Source organism: Artemia sp. Qi Xiang Cuo, chromosome 9, assembly GCF_049724085.1.
Source record: "Artemia sp. Qi Xiang Cuo chromosome 9, ASM4972408v1, whole genome shotgun sequence".
In the NCBI taxonomy this organism is placed as follows: Eukaryota; Metazoa; Arthropoda; class Branchiopoda; order Anostraca; family Artemiidae; genus Artemia; species Artemia sp. Qi Xiang Cuo.
Genome location: NC_142802.1, coordinates 11,856,346 through 11,880,779, shown reverse-complemented (window position 1 = coordinate 11,880,779; position 24,434 = coordinate 11,856,346). Strand labels below are relative to the sequence as shown.

The window sequence follows — 24,434 nt, the reverse complement described above, 5'->3', positions numbered from 1 at the left end:
CCATCATTATCAAAATTTGAAGAAATTTGACTTCCGTCTTCTATGTTAGCATCATTATCAAATAGTGATGGAGTATTCTGATTAGTATCAGTTACAAATTACAAACACTATCAGCAATAGATTAATAATTTTCTATTCTTTCCCATTTTAGGTTAACTCCCTCATTGGAAGTCTCAATATCCTTATGTTTATTTAGCCTTGAAATTAGGTTAATAATTTTCAACGTTGAAGATACATCATTCTTTGCAAGTTCAAAGGCATTAAAAAAATAATCTTAGCATCTCGTTTTTTCTTATTGACAACATTTCAGTAACTAACATAAATATCTCGATTTTCTTTCGACGGTTTCTTCAACATTCTACTATAAAGCTTGATTCTTAATTTTATCATGTTTTGTAATTCCTTCGTTAACCACGGAGGTTTAAAATTATTTTTCTTTTTCGATCGATTCTCATGTGGTCCTTCAATCTTGCAGAACTGATGCATTGCTTCACGATTCTTATCAGAAAACAAAGCATAACCTACTTCAGGGTCATTCCGACTCAAAACATCGCTCCATTCTAGTTTTCTTAAATGATCTTTTAATTTATTTAAATTTAGTTCATTGAAAACAAATATGTTCTCTTCAATTTTATGCTGGTCATTTGAATATGATGATAAATCGCTAAACGAAACTGTTTTTCGAAACTTAAGGAAGGATCTTTTGTTTTTCTTCTAATAACTGGTGGAATAGCTGTGATGGTTTATCATTTTTCTTTTTTGTTATTTTCACGTCGTGATATTTATTTTCTCAGATTGTAGTTCGTGTGTGACTTGAAAAAGGCTAATTACCTGTTTTGGCGGAGAGCCGAGATTAGATCTAGTTTCGGTATGAAAGTTTTTGTATGAAATTCTCAGACCTTTCCTAAGCTTTAAAGAATTAACACCTCTGTTTGAAAATCTTTACACTTTGTGAATTTACATAGCGATAAGGGTTCCTGATTGAGATAGGACTTGGGTTCTAATTATTGGTTGCTGTGGTAAAAGTTGCCACAATAGCCCTATCCAAGAAAATACCAAACATTTGTTAAGAAGTGTTTTTCGTAAAATTCTTAGTGAGTTTTCAGAAAATTTAAGAACATCACACAGTTCAGTGGTAGATCCACAATTTTACGGGCTTTACGCTAGAAAAGCATATATATATATATATATATATATATATATATATATATATATATATATATATATATATATATATATATATATATATATATATATATATATATCGGCAAGTACAAACAGCTCATCTCATTTGATCTGCCATCAGCGGTCCAATTACCCTAGAACACGCATTTTGGCAGAAACTTTCTCAAAATGCCTTTAAAACCAACTCGAGACTTCGAAGCCTACCTGTAATTCCTAAGAACATCTAATAATAACATTTTACTTCTAATTACCGATTTTCAAATATGAATTGGATAAATTAATTTAAAATTAGATTCTTTAAAATTAGTGTTACAACGTTGAAGCCAAGTTTCGCGTTCAAGAGAAATGTGACTTGTCTACCCGTGAAAAAAATCGAATGTCGCTTATGTTTATAGTTGTTTCAATATTCTGCGGATCACTCGTATCCCGGTCCTGGTTTGTTTAATGGTTGAGATAGGGAACGATCACACTGTCTATTATTTATATACTGTGCTCGCAATCAAGAACCATGTAGCACGTTCAAACACAGGAAGAGTTGTTATGTATTTGTGCTCTGATGTGCATTTCAAGCGAGGAAAAAATCATTTCTGGGACCAAGTTGTTCTTACCGTTAAATAAATCAGATACAAATAATAAGTTATGTTTCAGGAAAGAAAGATAAAAACAGTGTGTTGAATTGATGAGTGATGCATAATTTTGTTTTGTCTCTGATCGGCTAGCAACTTACTCTACGAGCCTAAGGGGGGGAGATATTTTGAAAAAAATTGCATCGATTCCTTGCTCCCCAAAACCGACAATAAATTTCCCTGATCGGTAAGAAGCTTTTGGAGTAAGTACACTAGACTAAGGGGCCTAATGTGTAGACATTAAATTTTGAAGGAAAAATTCAGTTAAATCGATTTTAGCATGAAAAACCTGATTTCAGCTTTGATACATCTCAGATTTTTGTAATATTACCCAATTTGATGGTTTTATTTAGCAGCTGTGCAGTTAAATGAAGAAAAAAAAAATTGTGATTGGTCTCAATGGGGATGAAGCAATCGAAGTCAGAAATTTTGGCTTTGCATTCATCTCTGAAAATTAACACCAGTATCTTCTAACGTGTTGAGCTTAGTTCTTTCTTCGACAGAACATGCCTTATCAAGACAACTTTTATCCACCTAGTTAGTTGTTCCAACCATAAAAGTCAAGTTTCTTTCCAAGTTTCGTTGGTGGCAGCCACATATGAAACTTAAGATGAGTCGATATTTTCTCCCTGGAGTTTCGTTGGTGGCAGCCGCATATGAAACTTAAGATGAGTCGATATTTTCTCCTACTGCAATTATATATTGCACAACTGTTTCATTGTTGTTTAAAGAGAAAAAAAATTTAAGGATGCGATTTCTTTAACGGTCTTGTTAACCGTCATCTTTTTAGGATAGAGTAAATCCAATACCTGTTTACAGGCCTTACTATAGCTTTTGATCACTTGCTAAGAAAGGCAGACATGATTTTGGATAAAATGCTACAGTATGATAATTGATTAAAGATTCAGCAAAAGCCATTTAAGCCTGCTTAAAGTCAATGAAAAGGTGGAAAATACTACGTCCAAGTTCAAGATATTTTTCCATGACCGTAAAACGGACCGTAAATATCTGATCAATTGTTGACCTGTTTTTACGGAAACCGGCCTGATATTCTGGATTAAAATTTGAAGCTGTAGCTCTTATACGTTCCAGCATTACTCCAGTGAGTATTTTAGCGGCGTGGCTCATAAGGCTTATATGCCGGTAATTATCGCATATTGCTTTCGAGCCTTTCTTATGGAATGGAACTACCATGGCTTCACACGATAAGTGTGAACTGGAAGTAAGTGGCGGGCATGAGATAAAGAATTCCCTCTTGATTAGTTACAAGACGTCTGAATTACCCCGTGCTATCTTTTTGTCTTAAATTCCTAATTTTACCGGGCCCCAGTTTAATTTCTAGTGTGCTAATTTTTGTAATATAGTACTAGTTGTTCATCCTTTGTGGCCCTCGTAAAATGAGTTTAGTAAACTGTGACAGCATTGATCCAAACTGTTTCGTGTAGTGCCTCATAAAACGGTCATTCTGAACTTCATTCAGAATTACGTAGTTCAAATTCTAACAGGATTTCCCGTAATAAAATGCATTGCAGTTACAATTACCAAAACTTGAGCTTAATAATAATAATGCCGCCTACTAATAGAGCGTCTTATTGAAAATACAATTAGACCCGAAATTGTTTGGAAAAATGAATAACCACCTAATATAGTGCTCTGTCTTGTTCTACGTAAAGCACATAAAGACAGGGAGGACTCTTTTTTACAAAAATGTAGCCAATTAATATAATCGAATTTCCTAATGCAAAGAATCAAAATTTTTTCACGAAGCCGTTTCCTCCTATAATTGTTCTATCTACTATCAGTCGACTTTGGGGGGAAAAGTAGCCCTAACATCCCGTTCTCGAAATCACAAATAAGACTTGAGGCACGTCGGTAGGACCATGCGAACAACCAATTAATCTTGAGGCAGCTTTTCCAAAAACTAAGGTTAAACTTTCAGAATCCATCTGCTTTTTCACAGTGCCAGCAGGACCTAAGGAAAAAATTACATGAAATACTGTAGCAAGTTAAGGAAGGAAAGAAAATCACTTTTGCTGAAGGCTTCAGTCTTTCCTCAGATGAAAACATTACTATATCCCTTTTCTCCAATAAACTAATTAATTTAAGAAAATGCATTAGTTGCTTCTATACCAAAGTACATGACACCAATGGGTGCTACTAAATCTTATTAAAAATCGGTCAAAAAATAGATAACTCCAGAACCAGTTTTCATGCTATGATAAGATTATCCTCAACAGAATCGTACTTTACTCTCCTTACAACTCAAGAGAACATCACCTTTCTTAAATTAACTCCAAGGAAAATAAGACATGAGTAAATAATTTATTCTGAATTTTGGCTAATATCCAATGGGAATGTGATCAACAAGCTTGAACACAGAAATATTAATCGACTTCTTCAATAGTTGGGCCACGCCCTGTTCCAGCACCACCAGCACCGGGAGCTGAACCGCCAGGACCACCAGGAAATCCACCCGGCATACCTCCAGTTTGGCCATAGAGCTTGGTAATAATGGGATTACAGACTTTTTCAATTTCCTTTTGCTTCTCTTCGTATTCTTCTTTCTCGGCCAACTGATTCACATCCAACCAATTAATGGTTTCGTTACACTTGTCAAGAATAGTGTTCTTATCAGCTTCAGGTAACTTATCCTTGAACTTTTCATCCTCCATTGTAGATTTCATATTAAAGCAATAGGATTCGAGGGAGTTCCTAGCAGCAATAACCTCACGCTGTCTTTCATCCTCTGCACGATATTTTTCAGCATCGTTAACCTGAAATAATTTCATCATTACTGAGCAGACGAAAATAAAACAGCAAGTAAACTCTTACTGTTACAGGAATTCAAACATCGAGTTTTAATCCACACTAATCATTGCCTAGTAGCGTCTGGCGGATCTCGCGAATGAATAGGCTCGAAGTTTCATCATATTTTCCAAATATTCCGAAATATAATAGGCTACATGAGCATTAGCAGTCTTCTGTCAGGCTCTTTATTTAGCATCTAGTTCGTTCTCTAAATTAGCCAATTCGTATCTACATTATTAGCTCATCATATGAGAATTAGCTAGTGTAAGTCATTATGATAATGGAATAACGAACCGGAACCGTGAAAATCGTGATCTTAGAGGATCAGAGTCGAATAAAAAATCAAACAAATGTTCCACTATGTAAATTTAGCTTTCCTTAAGAAACTTGTAATTTTTACAATAAACGTATTATTTCAGTTTTTTGGGAAGGATAATTAAATTTACATGCTGAGCTGCTTAATTAGCCACTTAATTATGATCTATTAAATAATAAAAAAATGATAATTACTGCTGAACAATGATTGATTCTTGTCGGGATGTTTTAATATAATAAAACTTGCGAAAGTTTTTTTTTTAATTACTTTTAGTGTTTAGAATATTATTAATTTGAGGACGGAAATTTTTTTCACTCAATTTTATTCTTCAATGCATCAACGAAACTACGAAACCATCTCTGTTAAGTTTGGGTTTAGTATCTTTTGATTATTTTATTTTTGTCTGATGTATACTGAAAACGGAAATCTTCAGGCCATTTGTGGAATTCCAATCTAAGTTAATATAAAAACGAACTTAAGCTTCCTTACATCTTATTGAGCTTTGAGTATTTTTGTTTTTTAAGTATTTATTGGACATGAAATACACAAACTGTCATCCGCTGCGTCGAAAAGCATGTTTATTACCAACTTCAGTCGGAGATGGGGCTGCCTAAAAGGCCAATAATCTCCAATAAAATCCTAAAGATAATCCAGAAATCTCAACATATTGAAAGATATTCAAACATAGAAGAAACAAATTCTACGCAAGATAAATTAGTTGAAAAGAAGAGTGAAAAATAGCACAAGAAACAGTCAATAACAGCTAACTTGAACAAAAATCTAAGAAACTTCATTATAAAGAGATTTTCTATGATTGGATCCCACCTCATCCCCAAATCCTTGTTATACTCCTATTTTTGGTTCCACAAATGAGCTTCAAAAATAGATTTCAAAATTCAATTATTAAAATCATCATACTTTGTTTAACATACAGTATTACAGCCACGACTCATCAGGATGAAAAGATGAAGAGAAACTGTTGGACATGACACAAGTAAGTCAACATGAACCTAAAATAAGCAAAAATCTGAAGATGTGATAGCCGTAGAGCAAATACCTACAATATAGTGGCTAAAAAAACTGTACATGATTGGCTGCCCCAAACCATGCTCAAACCCTATTCATGGTCGTAATCTATTTGTTTAACTGAACTTGAAGCAATAACCTCCACATTCAATTATTAGAACCTTGATACTATTTAACGACTTGAAAAATTATAAAAATGAATATTAAGAAAAGTAAAAAAATTGAATAGTAAGGCCGCAGCTGTTCTTTAGCAGTTCAAACACTTAAAAGGAATAGGAAGAAAAAGCTGAACCTATATTAGATTACTGGAAGACATGGTGATGACACCGGTTGAGCATGGCCATGAAACTTGAGTACTTCGAAAGGTTGAGGGAAACGTGAAACCTGCTCAAATTTTTCCCCGAATCATACAAACGTAATAAAAATGCATGTCAATAAATTTTTCAGGCGTTTTCTGTAACCCCCTCCCCCCACACCAAAATCCTGGATACACACTTGCTTATGATGGGTAGGCCAAGTTTTTAAATTGATAGCCATCCATGTGCTTATTGGTCATTCACCCAGTGACAAACAGGAGAGGTCGCAAGGGCGTGATTTTTTGGTGTAAGTGCTGTTTTGGGCTGAGGGGAATTGGCACTGCAAAGAGTCATTGTTTTGTCAGAGATTGAAAAATCGCAATTTAAGGAACTAAATTGCTACAAATTGGAACTAAATTGCTTGCCTTTTTACTTCTTTCAAAATAAAAAATAAGAAAATGGTATTTTTACCATGCGCTCGATTTCTTCTTTAGAAAGACGGCCTTTATCGTTAGTAATCGTTATTTTGTTTTCGCGGCCAGTTGATTTATCCACGGCTGACACATTCAAGATTCCATTGGCATCAATATCAAAGGTGACCTCAATTTGGGGAACACCACGTGGGGCAGGAGGAATGCCAGTGAGCTCAAACTTTCCTAAGAGATTATTGTCCTTGGTCATAGTACGCTCACCCTCGTAAACCTATAATGAAAATCTGGGAATCAAAAATAGTAATGATCAGACTGAATAAAAACAACAACTGAGGAATACAATCAGACGTTGGGTGGATACACACACTAATCATACACCTGCAAGGCGTCTAGCGTGTCCCGCGAATGTTGGGTCCAAAATTTCATCATTTTAATAGTACTTGCCAACTTAACCAGATTCTAAAACAAGCATACAATGAAAAAAGTTAACTGATGTTTATATCAGAAAAGGGCGTTGTTAACCAAAAACAATTCATATTCGATTATTGCCAATGTTACCCCCATCAAAGATTGAAAACAAATTCCAGCCTGTCTATCCTCTGACCTTTAAGTATTATATTGTAATTTCTTGAATGTCTAATTACATTACAAGTACTGTTGCCAAAAGTAAGTATCAGGAATTCGCCCCTAATCCAAGTAATGTCTCATGGAGACTCAAATCAACGAGTACACTATAAAAACCAAATTTGCAGCTAAGTTTTAAACTTAAAATTATTACTAAGATTATTTCAAGAATAGTTTGAACTGACGCAAATAAAATTTAAAAATCAGCAAAGGTAGTTTTTTTTCAATTTATGCCCATTGAGAGGTATAGGGCCACTATCAACCTTATCCATCAGAACGTTATATAGACCAAAAAAGCAGCTTAAACTGAACTTGAAGCACCAAAATTAAAACACAGTGTCGCCTCTTTTTCCGGACCAGGAGGTGCAGGAGAAAAAGGATTTGCCGTATTTCGAGAACACCCTTTCGGGTGAAATTTTATCTATGGACGTATTTTTGAAACACAAAAATACGTCCAAAGATAAAAATAATAAAATTTCAAGTTAATTACATCACTCTTTGCACCTTACATTTAGTCGGTTGATAGATGACCTAAATTTTTGTTATCTGGAGCTCTTGCTCTTTACTGTTTCAACAAAATTATGGAAAAGTTTTTGGAAAAATACTCTCTTAAATATTTTCAAGGTGAGGAAGTGCGAGTAACTATAAAATCAACTATAAAAAAGTAACTATAAAGTAACTATAAAAGTTATTTTACATAATTAGATGCTAAAAAATGAAGAAACAATCATAGTCTCTCAATAACATAGTTGCGATTCATAAGACATTACAATGGTGGTAAATTGTCAGAAAAAAAAAAAAATCAGGAACATCTTTCCATGCCAAAACAAAATTATCATCCTTATCAGATTAACCCATTTGACTTTAAAACTTCGAGCTCACCCAAGTGGGCTGCCTGAGGTATGATGAAATTATCACATGAAACTTAATTTAAACCCCAAAACTCACTAACTTAAGGAACTAAATAGGATACTATCAAAAATTAAAAATATACTTATTATATATATATGCATACAAATATATAAATATACAAGTTTGTGACATATCCTCGAAAAAAAGCTTCCAAAACCTATTTTTCCTCCAGGCCTGCTCACGTTATTTTTCGAATAAGATTTAATCCACATTGACCCAGACCAGAGCCGTCACATATGGGGGAGGAGGGATGCCCTCCTCAGTGTTTTTGGTCACTCAGTAAAAAAAAAATTCGTTAAAATTGTGAAGCAAAACGCCACAATTTTTCCGATGCCGCTAAAATTCTTTGTTCAGTTCAGTAAAGACCTCGAGAATACTGACATTTTGAACTACAGAAATTTTGAACTTGGTCGGTAAACGCACCAGTTTTACCGACTCCTGCCATAGTTTTACGAATGTTGCCAATATTTTCCATTTGGTTAAATAAACAGCATTAAAATAGTTACAGGATATGTACCGAAATCTAAATCGCGGTTGATAAATCCCGCGGTTTTACTGACTTGTGCTGTGATTTTACATATTGTATTTGAAACGGACATTATGTTAATTATTGACAAAAAGCAGTCGGTAAATATTACCAGCCAGTTGGTAAAATCTCTATCTCCCCCCCCCAAAAAAAAACAACATTTTGGCTGGTAACAATACTGAACCAGACATGCATATACAAATTTTTTATGGGTATTATTATATTTATAATGCCTCCCTACAAAATATCAACAAAAACAGAGCAACTTGCCTGAATCATTACGCCTGGCTGGTTGTCAGAGTATGTTGTGAAGGTTTGAGTTTGCTTTGTTGGGATGGTAGTATTCCGCTTGATAAGGGCAGTCATCACGCCGCCAGCAGTTTCAATACCCATGGAAAGAGGGGCAACATCAAGGAGTAACAGATCTTGAACAGTCTCCGATTTGTCACCATGAAGAATGGCAGCTTGAACAGCAGCGCCATAGGCAACGGCTTCATCTGGGTTGATGGATTTGTTTAATTCCTTTCCATTGAAAAAGTCTTGAAGAAGTTTTTGGATTTTGGGGATTCGAGTAGATCCCCCGACTAGAACGATTTCATGAACAGAGCCTTTGTCCATTTTCGCATCGCGAAGGGATTTTTCAACGGGCTCCAGTGTGCCACGGAAAAGATCAGCACAAAGCTCCTCAAATCGGGCACGAGTAATTGAGGTGTAGAAATCAATACCTTCAAAGAGGGAGTCAATTTCAATGCTAGCTTGAGTTGAGGACGAAAGGGTTCTCTTTGCACGCTCGCATGCAGTACGTAGGCGACGAAGAGCACGCTTGTTTACGGCAATATCTTTCTTATATTTACGTTTGAATTCCTGTACAAAATGATTCACAAGACGGTTGTCAAAATCTTCACCTCCCAAATGGGTATCTCCAGCTGTAGACTTGACTTCAAAAATTCCATCTTCAATAGTCAAAATTGATACATCGAAGGTACCACCACCAAGGTCAAAGATGAGAACGTTCTTTTCCCCAGTTGTCTTCTTATCAAGACCGTACGCAATTGCAGCAGCAGTTGGTTCATTGATGATACGAAGAACATTTAAACCAGCAATCGCACCAGCATCCTTCGTGGCTTGCCTTTGAGAGTCGTTGAAATAAGCTGGTACTGTAATAACAGCATTGGAGACTGGAGAACCCAAATATGCTTCTGCAATTTCCTTCATCTTCACGAGGATCATAGATGATACTTCTTCGGGTGCAAATGTTTTCTTTTCGCCCTTAAATTCTACACGGACTTTTGGTTTGCCACCATCATTGATCACGTCAAAAGGCCAGTGTTTCATATCAGACTGGACAGTAGCATCTTCGAAGCGCCGTCCAATCAACCTTTTGGCATCTGAAATTCAAAAGAAGACAATTGTAGAGTAAATTATGTTTAACACTGCAACAGGTTGAAACCATTCAAACAATACCAACCTTTTTTTATCAAGGTAAATATTATCTTTATAATGGTAGCATGAGTTTAAGCACAGTAAGTAACTACTCAAAGCCTTATCTGTAGAACTATTAAGGGGATTCTATATCATAAAGAATCAGCATATCTCGTCCATTATAAGCTTTTTTTAGTTTGTGGCCGAACTATTTAGAATTGATTGGTCGGTCTTACCACAACTTGTTGAGCTTGGATAAGAAATCCGAATAAACGGCAGAAAACTAAAAGCTAACATCAATTTTCCCTGAAATCTTGGAAAAACCTTGTAACTTCTCTTGTTTTGTGCTGGAGATATATATTTAGTTTTAGAGAAACTTGAATCATTAGGAACCGTAAGTTTTGTTTAATCGATCATACGGAGCCGAGTTTGCTTTTTAAAATTTAGGACAGGGTTGTCCCTAAAAACGTTCAAGTGTACCTGCTAGGAAAATTCCGAAAATCCCCTAAAAAAAATCTCATTTGATCAATTTGACAGCTCTTCGAATTTTCTGTGGTTCAACCCGCTTTGATTGAAAACTGTCGACAGAATTTCATTGTCTTTACAATCAAATCACAAATTCTCAATAGGTTGCGATGATAAGTAGTCCCCAAATGAGAAATCACTAATGGACCCTTTGCCTGAGACGGTCAGGTGACGTTGAGGCTCACGATGTTTCAAGTATCGAATCCTCTCAACGATTGTTGTGAATAAAATTGCATTTAAACAACAGCTTGTCAGTCTGTATTTGACTACACTATTGAAAACCCGACCGTTATCCGCAAGACAAGCAAATTTTAATAAATAGATTTCCCTAAATTTGTGCAGACTGTGAGACTGACTGAGGCTACTACTGGGCCTGGGCGAAAGCAGCGAATCGGGTCCCAAGTTTTCAAAACGGAATCAGAATCTTGGGCTCAATGAACCCTTCCATATTAGTAAGTTTCATTTTAAATTCCTTAAATACGAATTTGGACCTTTATTTCCTCATCTGGAAGGGTGGCCTTGCTCCCCTTGCAAAAACCATGAGAATTTTTCCCTCTTCCTTTCTTAGCACTTATGAGCTTGTGTCCCCCTCTCCAGAGTAAAATTGCACTAGTGGCCTGGTTTATGGTGAGCCTCAAGCCTAGATTCCAGGCCCACTTGTTCCTCATGCAAAACGTGTCCCTCACAATTTCAAAAAATATCTAAATTACCAGTTCCACAAATATTGGCCCCTGAGACTAACAACAGGCCTTACCGAGACTATTCAACTGAATTAACAGAACACTCACTTTAATATCAACATAACAAAATAAGTAGAAAACATAACTTATGGTCAAAACAAATACTGAGCTAAAACATTGCTCTAAATTATAATTCTGTTCTACACACTACATTTTTAGTGATATACTACCAAAAAAAAAAAAAAAAAAAAAAAAAAAAAAAAAAAAAAAAAAAAAAAATGTTTGCTGAATGCAAATGAACGTGTTAGATATGTCAAGCATAATGCTGGTTATATCACTATATAAATGAGACAACGAGACAACCATAGTCTGATTGAGTTACTAATGTTTTATTAGTCAGAGTGCTATGGTGAATATAGGGATACGATCCCTATATCTCCGATCTTCCAGTTTGTAACTACATTTACAAGTCCAGAAAAAAAGGATCATAAAACAAGCAATCCAGTCACTAGAAAGGTCTTGCCAAAGCCCCTCACTCCAACATCTCCCACTGGACATGCAAAAAAAAAATATTGTATAAGAAAAATAGTTAAAAGTAATAAGACAAATTATGAGCTATAATTAAAGGGCAAGCATCAGAAAAAGAAACTGATTACTCACTCTTGTTTTTTAGCTCACTCTGTCCTCTCCCCTTCCACCTCTAGGGGGAGGGCAATAATAAACGAATCTGGAAGGGGTAAAAAAATAAAAAATTGCAGGAGGGAGCCATAAGTAATGTTGGGCGATATTTGATATCGATATTGATATATCGAACCACATGTCGATATCGAATACCGAAACGTAGTATCAAAATCGATATATTTTAGGGGTCCCTAACCTCCTATATTCCCCGCAGAAAATCCACCATATGAAAATACTTCCGGCTCCCAAGTCAGATACGTGAGAATTATTACCAAATGAGAATGAAAAGTTTGGATTTTAAATGTTATCAAAGCTAAACTAGCCGATCGGACATGGTAAATTTTCTCAGTCTGAAAAATTCTCACCATAAAAATTGCCACTAAGTGGGGGATCAAGGAAAATGTTGTTGCAGTAGTAACTGATAATGGAGAAAATGTAGTTCAGGTCGTATAGGATGCAGCATCCCAAGCACGTACAGGATGGACACATGTTTCATGCTTTGCACGTACTCTAAATTTAATTGTGGAGGGTGCTGTTAGTGATACTTCTGAATTGTTGCCTCTTGTCCAAAAGGCTAGAAATATTGTCAGCTTTTTCAGACTTAGTGTTGTAACTACCGACAAGTTGCGCCAGGCTCAAATCTCTATTGACAATGTTTGCACCAAAAAACTAATACCTCATGTGACCACTAGAAGGAATTCGCTTCTCACTGTGTTGCATAGTCTACAAGATTTGAAAGAGTTGGAACCAAGTTTGCTTGTGCTTCTCGGTAAAGTGGACCTCATACTCACTGATAGTGAGTGGAGTGTTATTTTATACGTGATTGCTGTGTTTATACCCTTTAAAGAGGCATCTATAGAGATCTCTTCTGAAAGCTTTCCGTTCATCTCAAAAGTACTGCCTTTGTCTAAGATTTTGAGACGTCACCTTGTTCAGGTAGATTTTGGTGGATTCTCAGATATGGCTGATGAGCTTCAAAAGTCTTTGCTGAATAAATGCATTTCAGGTTTATAAGCCTTGGTCAATTCACACCCTTCACAATTGCCACATATTATGACCCACGTTTCAAGAAAATGTATATTTCACCAGACGATCTTCTACAAGTTGAGAGCAAAATTGCAAACGAGATAGATTTGGCCTTGCTGGCTGCAGAATCTCGATCAGAAGATAGAAGTACCATCGTAGTCCCTGCAATGCAGTCATATCAAAATCAAGCCAGTTTGTGGGGTTCACATGATGAGGTCCTTATAGTCAATGCAGGACATGCTTCGACAGCAGCCGAATATATCATGGCTCTGCAAACTTTCAATAGGGAGCCAACAGTTTCAAGAGAAACTTGTCCACTCAAGTGGTGGAAGTCTCGTGCTATAAGGTCCCAAAACACAGAAATTCATGTCTGGGCCTGCTACCAGTGTCCCTTCTGAAGGAGTGTTTTCCAAGGCTGGTCAGATGAATTACTGAATGGCGGAACAGACTCTCAGAGAAAAACATTGACACGCTGCTGTTTTTGAATAGCCAGTAGATTATTTTTCTCCTTTCATGGGCCCAAATAAATCCAAATCTGGGTTTTTATTATATTCATTTATTTAATAAAACTTTATTTTTTTTGTTGTATTTTATATTATTTTAATTTTGAAAAAAAAAAAAAATAAAAATAACCATTAATCAAAATTTGCGTTGCTGAAATTTTGCAAATACAAGAGTTAGCAAAAAACTGATACGAAAAATCGAATATCGAGAGTAAAAATATCGATATATCAAAATATCGCCCAAGATTAGCCATAAGACAAATTTTAGTTGATAATTTGAATAAAAACTGCCAGGCAATTCAAAAAATATCTCCTGCTTATGTCCCTCTCTTAACTTCAATTTTAAATTTGAAGCAAGAAGAATACGAAATATTCTTCATTATGCATTTGGAATTTTGAGTTTCTCAGGGTAAATTTGAAAACAAAAACAGCTAAGCCAAGTGAAGGGGTTAAAATCAACTGAATTTTTTAAATATGTACTTTTGATTATACATTAGCTACTTACCAAAGATAGTGTTATTTGGATTCATTGCAACTTGATTCTTTGCTGCATCCCCAATAAGACGTTCAGTATCAGTGAATGCAACATAGGATGGAGTAGTTCTGTTTCCTTGATCATTAGCAATGATCTCAACCTTCCCATGCTGGAAAACGCCAACACATGAGTATGTTGTGCCAAGGTCTATTCCTATTGCTGGTGCCTTTGCCATCTGTAAAAAAAAAAAAAAATCCAGTCATAATTAAGTGTAAACAAACAATGAGGGCATATAAGCCTTTTATGTATAAAGGCATTGCAACCATATAGCTGTATTATGTGTAAACAGTATTTGTTAAATACATACTGATCAGTAGTGGAAGTTGTCATACTGGTCAAATAAATGAAAGTTGCAATTGAGCTCTTATTACAAGGTTATCAAGAAACTTCGGGACCAAGTGAAGTCACAGCCACTGAAAAAGGACAAAAATGCAAATATCTCAGCAATCCTTGGTAGTGAAAGAAAAACGAACACAGATAAAAGCTCAAAAACTGAGTTATCCTTTGACCGTTGCTAAGAAAGGACCTCAATTTTAGATTTTGGTATAAAGACCAGTCATATTCTATTACCCCGTAGACTTGCATCATTTCTTTGTCTGGCTTTACCAAGGACACCTAAACAGGGGTTTTGGGAGAAACATTTGAAGTTCTAAAAAGCCATGATTTAGCTTAGTTTTCTTACAATTTTCTTGTCATCACAATTAGCCAGTTCTACCTCATGAATTACTACACTTTCTTGGCTTACCATGCTTAGCTAGTTTAGTCTAAGGAATTATAGGTTTGTTTGGAATTTGGTAGAATCAAGCAGAAACTGGACAAATACTATAGTGAAAGTGCCTATAACTTTTGTAAATTTAAAAGATTTTTGTAGAGGTCCTGTGGCCTGTTAAATGTAACACATTTAACCAAAGGCAATGCTTCAACTCTTCAAATTAGGATTCCTCTTGATGCTTTGCTATGGTTCTGAAACTTGGCACGTCAACTTGAAACGAAACTCCTTGCATTCAAACATGTGTTAAAGGTACATTCTAAATATCCACGGAACCCAAAAAATAACAAATGCTACTGTACAACAGAAGACATCTCAGCCACTGATTAACAAAAGTGATCAAATATAGGGAAATGGAGATATGTTTGTCATGTGATTTGCATTCACAAAACTTGATTACCAAAGTGGCTGCAGTGGCTTCAGTGGCTGCAACTTGGAAACAGAAAAAAAGAACACCCCAAAAACACCCTACAATACAGCTACCAGGCTGACCTCAATGCCTCAATCCAACCCAAATGGGAAGATGTCTGGGCAGCTGCAGCAATGAGAGATGAATGTCGACTCTTCTCGGATACACTAGGCACCTCTGGAAGAACAGGAGGACCTAAGGTAAAGTGAGTTCTCTGAATTTTTTACTCAATAGGAGGCTTGCAAGAATTCTATTGTATTTATTGATCCAGTATGAAAAAAACATGGTTTGGGCCCAAATATCTAAAAGCTCATCAGGCCTCATTGTGCAACGTGATACTTGTTTCAAAATGACATAAGCAAATGATTTGCTTTTTGCAACCTTGAAAAGTATTGAAGCTATACAAATCAAGCTTTTACTGATGAATCCAGAGACTAAAATCTGCTGAAGCTGGGGGAGCAAGGAGACCAGGAAGAGTATTTTTTGAAATGACTTTGTGGGTTAGAATCATGTCACCTCGCTTCCTCAGGTATGTGAGAGTAGGGAGCTTCAGATGACGCAATCGCTCTTCGTATGGCCCTTGTTTGAGGCCATCAACCATCTTAGTTGCTCTTCTCTGTACTTTTTCTAGCATTTCCCTGTCCTTCTTAAAATAGGGGGACGTCAGGGACATTCCAATCTCAAGGCGTGGACGAACCAGTGCCTTGTAGAGCTTCATAAATACTTTAGGACACCGGCTAGAGATAGTTCTTTTAATAAGTCCAAGGGATTGGAAGGCAGAAGAAGATACAGATTTTGCATGGGTACTGAAACTCAGCCGATGATCAACAATGACTGCAAGATCTCTTTCTTCAGTAACTGCAGAGAGGTGGTTACCTTGGATATGGCACTGCTGATGTGGATTATGTTTGCCAAAATGAATGACACGACATTTGTCAGTATTAAAGCAGAGGAGCCATTTTTCAGCCCATCATCAAAGAATATGAATGTCTATTTGTATAGATTGGAGATCAGATGGTATAGAAACTTTGCCAACAAGTTTTGAGTCATCAGCAAGTGTGAGGAGGTTCGAGAGAAGGTTTGGTGCACCATTAATATAAAAATTGAAGAGACTCGGTCCAAGGATGGTCCCCTGGGGGACGCCACTTAACACAGTTATGGATGACGATAAATGAGGAACACCTTGAGAATCATAGACCCTGACGGCTTGTGTTCTTTTGGATAGGAAACTCTGTATCCACTGCACAGTAACACCATCAACAGCTGCTGCCTTCAGTTTGGTGATCAGGAATTCATGACATACCCTGTCAAAAGCTTTTGAGAGGTCCAGGAGCACCATATCAACAGGAAATCCTAAATGCAGCAGTGATGTTACATACTTGTATGTCTGTATTAGGTTAGTGTCCACGGATCTACCAGATCTGAAGCCATGTTGAGAAGGAGTTAGTATGTTGTTAGCTTCAAAGTGCTGAATGAGAGCTCTATTTACAAATCTTTTGAGCACCTTTACAACCGCAGAAGTGATGCTGATGGGACGATAATTTTCAGCACAATCCTTGGGGCCTTTTTTGTGGATTGGCGTGACATATGATGTTTTCCAACCTGTAGGTAGCTCTCCGTTTTTTAGGGACAGCTGAAAGAGTCTGCACAGAGGAGAAGCAAGGACATTTCTACACTCTTGAAGAAGCCTTGGGTGTAACCCGTCAGGTCCTTTGGACTTGTTAACATCGAGTTTATAGAGGCTAGATAAGACCATTTCTTCAGTAACTAACAGGCTAGGCATTGGGGTAGATACAGAATGTGATGGTGCTGCAGGGATAGTTGGACAAGACTGGGTGGTGAAAGCGGAGGCAAACTGGACATTCAGTAAAGTAGCTTTATCTATCCAAGACGAATGCGTTACCCCACTATGTTTGAGGTCAGGAATGGTGTGACGGTTAGGACTTTTAGCAGAAACATGCCTCCAGAAGGATTTGGGGTTTGCCTTGATATCAGTGGCAAGCTTCTCCTCATATTCAGACTTCTGTTTCCTAACTGAGTCCGAGACGAGATTCTGAGCCTTCACATACCTTAGCCAATTTTCCAGTGTTTTTTTCTTTTTGTACCTTTTCCAAGCTCTGTCTTTCCTATTGATAGTCCTCTTTGTATCCTTTGTGAGAAACGGAAGTGTTTTTGGTTGTCTTCAATAAATAATACGGGAGTGCTTCTTTTCTGTTGACAGGAGAGTTTCCTTGACATTCAACCATGACGTGTTGATATCAGAAGTAATGAGGTCTGACCAATTAATTGATACCAATTCCTGCTGTATTTCACTGATAGTCAATAAAAGCTTGAGGGTGCAAGTTAGTTTGAAGACGACTATTCATAGACAGCACAGAGAGGATAACTGAGTGGTCGCTGTAGCCAACTGGAGAAAGAAATTCATTTCTGATGAGAGAGTCTGGGTCACTCAGAATTACAAGATCCAACAAGGAAGGGTTCTGGTCACCATGGTGCCTTGTGGGTTTTTCAACCATTTGGTGAAGGAAATTGGCAGATAAACAAGACACTAATGGTGATTCCCCACCGCCAGATGCCGGATGACCAAGTCCATCCACCCATTCAACCGAGGGGAAATTAAAATCGCCAATTATTATCAAATCAGATGCAACCGTTTGTGATACCAAGGAAGCCATTCTATCAATAATTTTTTTAAGTGATGATTCAGATTCTTCAAGACTGGGTGTGCTAGGGCTTCTGTAAATACACCCAATACAGACTTTTTGTCATGAAGATTAATATCAAGCCATACACTTTCTTACCTAGACTATTTTTAAAATAGGATTTGAAGTTGAAAATTAGTTCAAAACTAACAAGGTACAAAAATTAGCTTTTAAACAAGACTGTAAACAAATGATGTTTTGTGTCCTGTTAGCAACACAGAAAAGAAAATAGAATCAAAGAAGAAAAAGTAGGCATTAGTACTGGGTTACCCATGCAAAAAAATCTTTGAAGTAAAAATAAGTTTTCAACGATCTAGTTGAGCACTGAATTTCACATTACATGCACTGAGGACCCATGTAAACCCCATATTATTACTTCTACAGGCCAAAACATTTTTAATCCTTTATTAGGGAACATGAAACTTATGTTTTTCACTCTGTCTGATAGGCTAGTAGACAAAGTACTTGCAGTAAATCTCACCACTTTTTTCATATTGTAAGGGCTGACTTGAAACCACTATATAAATTCTGTGCTTTGAGACTTGCAGTATGTTAAATGGCCTGAAGTTGGTGGTTGCAAGTTGGAAATTGAACCCAAGTTTAATAAAGACCTGAGGTATTTATGTTGTTCCCAAGATGCAATAAGTGCATCTTGCTGGAACAGAACAAGTATAAGATCAAGAAGTATCTTCTACTGTGTCACTAAATAGTTTACACATAGGATTAATTTATGTGAACTAAAATACTAGTTTTAACTACAAGATTTATGATTTCCCATTTCTGTGCCTACATGAAAATGGACTGTTTTAAAAAAGCAACCATTGACTAAGCCTACTTTTGTGATACTGATTTGTGGTTATATTTTTCTTTAGTATAATGTAAATACAGTTGCTTTATAACCATTTCTTATTTGTTGGAACCTTTCAAGAAATTCATGTTCTGTTTTTAATATATGGCTTTAACTTGGTCAAGTTCTGCAATAAAATGGCCTAGAATATATCAAAATGCTCTATTTTAGATGTGATTTCAATTACCATGCCTTGATGTAGAGAAACTATAGTCATGATATAGTATTGAAATACATGAGCTGATTTCAAGTGATTACAGCAAAAATAAGTTTCTAAAATAGTAAAGAGAAAAAGTTGCTATTTATAGCTGATTATGGATTAGAATTCTGGTAAATATTGAGCAGTTCATATTATAAACCTGCAAATATAGTATATATACTACTAGATACCATTTTGGTACTTGTCTATTATATAAAACACACTCAAGAAGTGAAGTTTGGTTAATGCTAATGAAAAAAGTGATGAAGATAAAAATTACTGTCAATTAGGCATTTGTGAATTATTATGAAATTATAGTCATTTGTGAATTATTAAATTGGGAGCTTCAGCATCAGCTGACCATCTCAAAGACAAAGAGAAGTTCATTATTAATGCAATTCTTGAGGACACGGCTTAGTTTTCTTTGACTGTTGATAGAATATAGTGTCTCACCATGGATGTTTAAACTAAGATTTGGGATTTGCCAAAAAAGATTTGGGATGGCTTTCTAAAAGTGAAATACATTTTCTTACTGTAGTTTGTTTCATTTATTTCTGGATTAACAAATTGTTTTCTGTGGCCTGGTGTCAACAAGAGCTAGGCATTTCTAAACAAATGGTTGTTGATTTGGAATAACTACCTCAGTGAAGTGTGCATGTTTTCTGCACAACAGGAAAACTGTGGGAAAATTGGAGGAATTGGTCATGTAGTGGATATAGATGAATCCTTGTTTACAAAAAAGAAAGATAATGCAGGAAGAATCTTACCACAATAGTGTGTGTTGGTGGAGTGTCCTGGGAAACCAGTGAAAGATATTTAGATTTGTACATGTGGCAGATGGCAGTAAAAGCAGAAGGCCAGGTTGATTTTAATACAATTCTTGAGGATATTTCTGCATACTGGAAACATATTTACAAGTTGTAGTTTCCACAATTTTGCTAATTTAAGTATTCTATTTTCATCATATTTTTTTTTCATTAGCATTAACCAAACTTCCCATCTCAAGTGGGTTTTATATAATAGACAAGTACCACCATTTTTTATGCCCTTTCTGAATATAATAATTGCTTTTCTTGTAATTCAGTTTTAGGCTCTTTTGAACCCTTGGAATGATAATTTCTTTGTTTTTTGGCATAAAAAGGGTTTCAAGAGGTTTAATTGGTTTCAAACTTGCTATTTCATTATTAAATCTATTTTGTTAAAGTTATGCAGTCCACAAGCATTGAGTTGTCACAATCAAGTTGGAAAAAAAAATTCAAAACAATTTCTCCTTTTTTCCATCCCTCTTGTTTCTTCTGTCAGCTTTAATATTTGTTGATGTATAGGCAGAACAGCTGTTATTCAGTGGCCTAACAGAATAAATAGAAAAAATGGCAGAATTTTTGTGGATTTTATTTTTCAACTTAATCTTGACAAATCACTGTGCAAATTGTGCAACTTTTAGAAAATGGATTTGCAATGAAATAGTAAGTTTGAAACAAATGCTACAACCCATTTTTATAAAAAAACATAGAATGAAATTATTATTTTAAAGGGTCATAAAAGGGTTTCAAATTGAATTTGCAAGAAGTGATTATTGTGTTCAGTAAGAAACTTTTGGTTACTATAGGCTGTTTTAGCCCTTTAAGGTATTGAAAAGTTTCTCTTAAAAGCAATAATTGAACTATGAAATAGCATAAAATAGGCAAAGCGATTTTGACTTCAATATTAGCTAAATTGTGTTGAAAACTGCTTTTCAAAACCTTTGCTAGTGTTAACAAAACATGGCATCTAGTGGTATATTGAATTAAATTGCAGGAGAATAATAAAACTGCTCAATACTTACCAAATACTTTATTTTAAGATAAATTTGTAGTTTCCAACATATTTAGCCAGGATAGAACTGAACATCATTTGATCCCTTTTTAAGGCCCTTTCATAATCAAACAGTGGCTTCTGAGGAAATTAATTTTGAAACCTTTAAGGGTTCAAAACAGCCCATAGCAACCAAAAGCTTACACAATTCCAAAAACTATCTAGTGAAAAGAGACTGCCATTCCAAAAAAATGGCAAAATTTTTTGTTATGCATGTTTGCACATTCGGGGGGTGGGGGTAGAATTCATTTCTGACAAAAATGATTACTATATTTGGAAAGAGCATAAAAAGAGGCATTGAGTGGTATGTTTATTTTATTCATAAGTCAATAACATGAATAATGAAAAATTTACCAATTTTTTTCTTCTGCAGTCTAAATAGTAGGCTAGGCTAAATACTGTTTTGAAACAATTTTGTAGGAATTTTAAAAAGAGCCCAAAACCCTTCGAAAATGACATCACAGCAAAACTGATTTCATAACTAAATGCTTATAGCTTTAAAGATTTGTGCAAATTTGGGAAAATTTTTACCAAATCATTATTGACTTAGCCTACAAATAAAGTGAATATTCCATTCAATGCCTTTTAGATGCCCTTTCCAAATATAAAAATCATTTTTGTAGGAAATGTATTGTACCCCCACCCCTAGCCGATATATACTGATTCAGGGTATATATTTGCACGTTAGGGGGATGTGGGCAAATTTTATTTCTGATCTAAATGGGAGGAAAGTTTAAACTTTACCCCCACCCCCCTAATGTGCAAATTTATACCCTGAACTGGTATATAGGGGTTGGGGTAAAATTCATTTCCAACTAAAATGATTATTTTATTAGGAAAGGGCATAAAAAAAGGCATCAAGTGGTATATTCACTTTATTTGTAAGTCAATAATGATTTGGTAAAGATTTGTTTTCAAAACAACACTTAACTATTAGCCTATGGCTAAGAAGAATAATATAAATGGAAAAAATGTTCCTAAATCTGCTATAAATGGCAATTTTTTTTGGTAAATATCACAGTTCATATAATTATCCAGTATGATCATTCCCTATCTCACCCATTATAAAAACCCAGACCAGGGTGCAAGTGCTCCAGAGAACATAGAAACATAAGCAGCATCACATCTTTTCACAGGTAGACAAGGCAGACGCAAAACAACTAGAAACAAGTGGAAACCTGCTATTAATAACTGCACAAAGAAGTGGGAGGAGCTTTTTGTTCGCACCAAGAACAAAGACCAGAAATGATCTGCAATAAGCTTACTGGATAATTATATGAACTGTGGTAAATAAATACCAAATCATATTATTGAGTTAGGAATAAAGTGAATACACCATTTGATGCCTTTTTTCTGCTGATTACAAATACAATAATCATTTCTATTGGAACTGATTTTAGCCCCCCCCCCCCTATATAGGGTAAAAGACCAGTATCCAATTGAGCAAAATTATGTAAAACTTATAACTTCATATCTTGTTATCAAATTAGAGTTGAAAAGGTTTGTATAGGCCAAGGTATAGCTAAAAATCCAAGCTATGCAACAACATGATTATTATTGAAATTATTTAAGATCATTCACTGAAAATGATTAGTTTATTGACTTACCTGGAAAGACCTCTTTTTGGAAATACCAATTATCCTATTTTGATGTAAATATCTTTTTAATGTTTCAGTATTATTCACATATTAATAGAAAGCTGATTGTCTTCTGATTCTAAAAATCTAACTTTTATTTCTTGATTTTTATTCTATAAATCACAAATATTAAATGTATATTTTTTTTCATTTCACTTGCTTGTCAAAACAGAAACCACATATTGGATTTATGATGACAAATTACTCCCACTGGGCTGGCTCTAGTGAGATATGATTGGGTCTACACTTGCATTATGTCAAACAGTAGTAAAAAAGGGACAGTCCAAAAACCCATTGCTATTTTTCCAAAATGCCAAAGAAAAGTGGTCTTTCCCAAAAAGAGGTCTTTTACCCTATGCCAATTCAGGGTATATATTTCTACATTAGCCTAGGGGGGGGGGGGCACATTTTGGGTAAATTTCTACCAAATCATATTATTGACTTATGCATAAAGTGAATAGCCTATACCACTTGATGCCTTTTTTTATGCTGATTATGAATACAATAATCGTTTCTATCGGAAATGAATTTCAGCCCCCCACCCCTATATATGCCAATTCAGGGTATATATTTCTCCATTAGGGGTGGCAAATTTTGGGTCAATATATACCAAATCATATTATTGAGTTAGGAATAAAGTGAATACACCATTTGATGCCTTTTTTTATGCTGATTACAAATATAATAAGCATTTCTATCAGAAATGAATTTCAGCCCCCCCCCTATATATGCCAATTCAGGGTTAGGTTAGGTTAGGTATAGCCTATATAGGGGGGGGGGCTGAAATTCATTTCCGATAGAAATGCTTATTATATTTGTAATCAGCATAAAAAAAAAGGCATCGAATGGCGTATTCACTTTATATGAAACTCAATAATATGATTTGGTATATATTGACCAATTTTGTTTCTGATGTAAATGGGAGGTAAGATTAAACTAACCCCACCCCCCTTAATGTAGGGGGGGGGGACTGAAATTCATTTCCAATAGAAACAATTATTATAGCCTTTTTGTAATCAGCATAAAAAAAGGCATCAAATGGTGTATTCACTTTATTCCTAACTCAATAATATGATTTCATAGAACTTTACCAGGGGGGGGGGCTGAAATTCATTTCAAATAGAAATGATTATTATATTTGTAATCAGCATAATAAAAGGCATCAAATGGTGTATTCACTTTCTTCCTAACTCAATAAAATGATTTGGTATATATTTAGCCTTTTCTCACTAGATGTTATCTAGAAACTCATTTTTAAACTTTTGGTTACTATTCCCTGTTATGAGCACTTTAAGGTTTTGAAGAAGAGCACCTGATACAGAATTTCACCAAAATAAGAGTTGCATAAATAAAGAATCAACTTACTAGTAGCCAAATGTATAAATGCTTATGAATAGATAACTCAAACAAACTTCTTCCTCCAGTGGTAGCTCAACTCAAATTGACGGTCCACCGGTCATACATTGAATCTTCCACCGGTCATACTGTATAAGTCAGAGGAATATTATATGATCTTTTTTCTTTCTAACAAATACTTTCTAGATACTGGAATTTCTGTTTCATTCAGACCCACCTAGGCCAAGGTTAAATGTAGAAATAAAGCCTTATAAGATTTTTGGCTGCACAGTCTTATTCCTTCAATGCATGATCACAAATATAGTCAGGCTAGAGAAACATAGTCAGAATGCTAAAGACTAGGTACTCGAGTGGCCAGGAAATTCCTATCTATCTGCTGCCAACAAAAAAAGTTGATGGGCTAACATTCTCCTCTACTTAATTTTTAATTCTCTAAGCCTATCAAGCACAAAATCACTTTCCAGAAACTTTGTGTGGCCAATTTAAACTTTTCTGACTCAAATTAAAGGACATATCGCAGTACTTTCGGCTTTTCTACT

At 35.5% G+C, this 24,434-nt stretch overlaps 2 protein-coding genes across 2 annotated transcripts; both read right to left on the bottom strand.

Annotated features, from left to right (window-relative positions):
- Positions 1–4,119: 4,119 nt before the first annotated feature.
- Positions 4,120–23,985, bottom strand: LOC148948309 (heat shock 70 kDa protein cognate 4-like). The gene is made up of 5 exons (XM_089094285.1): positions 23,905–23,985; positions 14,093–14,297; positions 9,021–10,138; positions 6,729–6,959; positions 4,120–4,585 (listed from the first exon to the last, which is right to left on the bottom strand). The coding sequence occupies exons 2-5, from the start codon at positions 14,295–14,297 to the stop codon at positions 4,196–4,198; spliced, it is 1,944 nt and encodes a 647-aa protein (XP_088950411.1). The 5' UTR covers positions 23,905–23,985; the 3' UTR covers positions 4,120–4,195.
- Positions 16,274–17,975, bottom strand: LOC148948310 (uncharacterized). Its single transcript, XM_089094882.1, has 2 exons — positions 17,614–17,975; positions 16,274–17,480 (listed from the first exon to the last, which is right to left on the bottom strand). Exons 1-2 carry the CDS (start codon positions 17,973–17,975, stop codon positions 16,274–16,276), a joined length of 1,569 nt encoding a protein of 522 aa, XP_088951008.1.
- Positions 23,986–24,434: the final 449 nt, after the last annotated feature.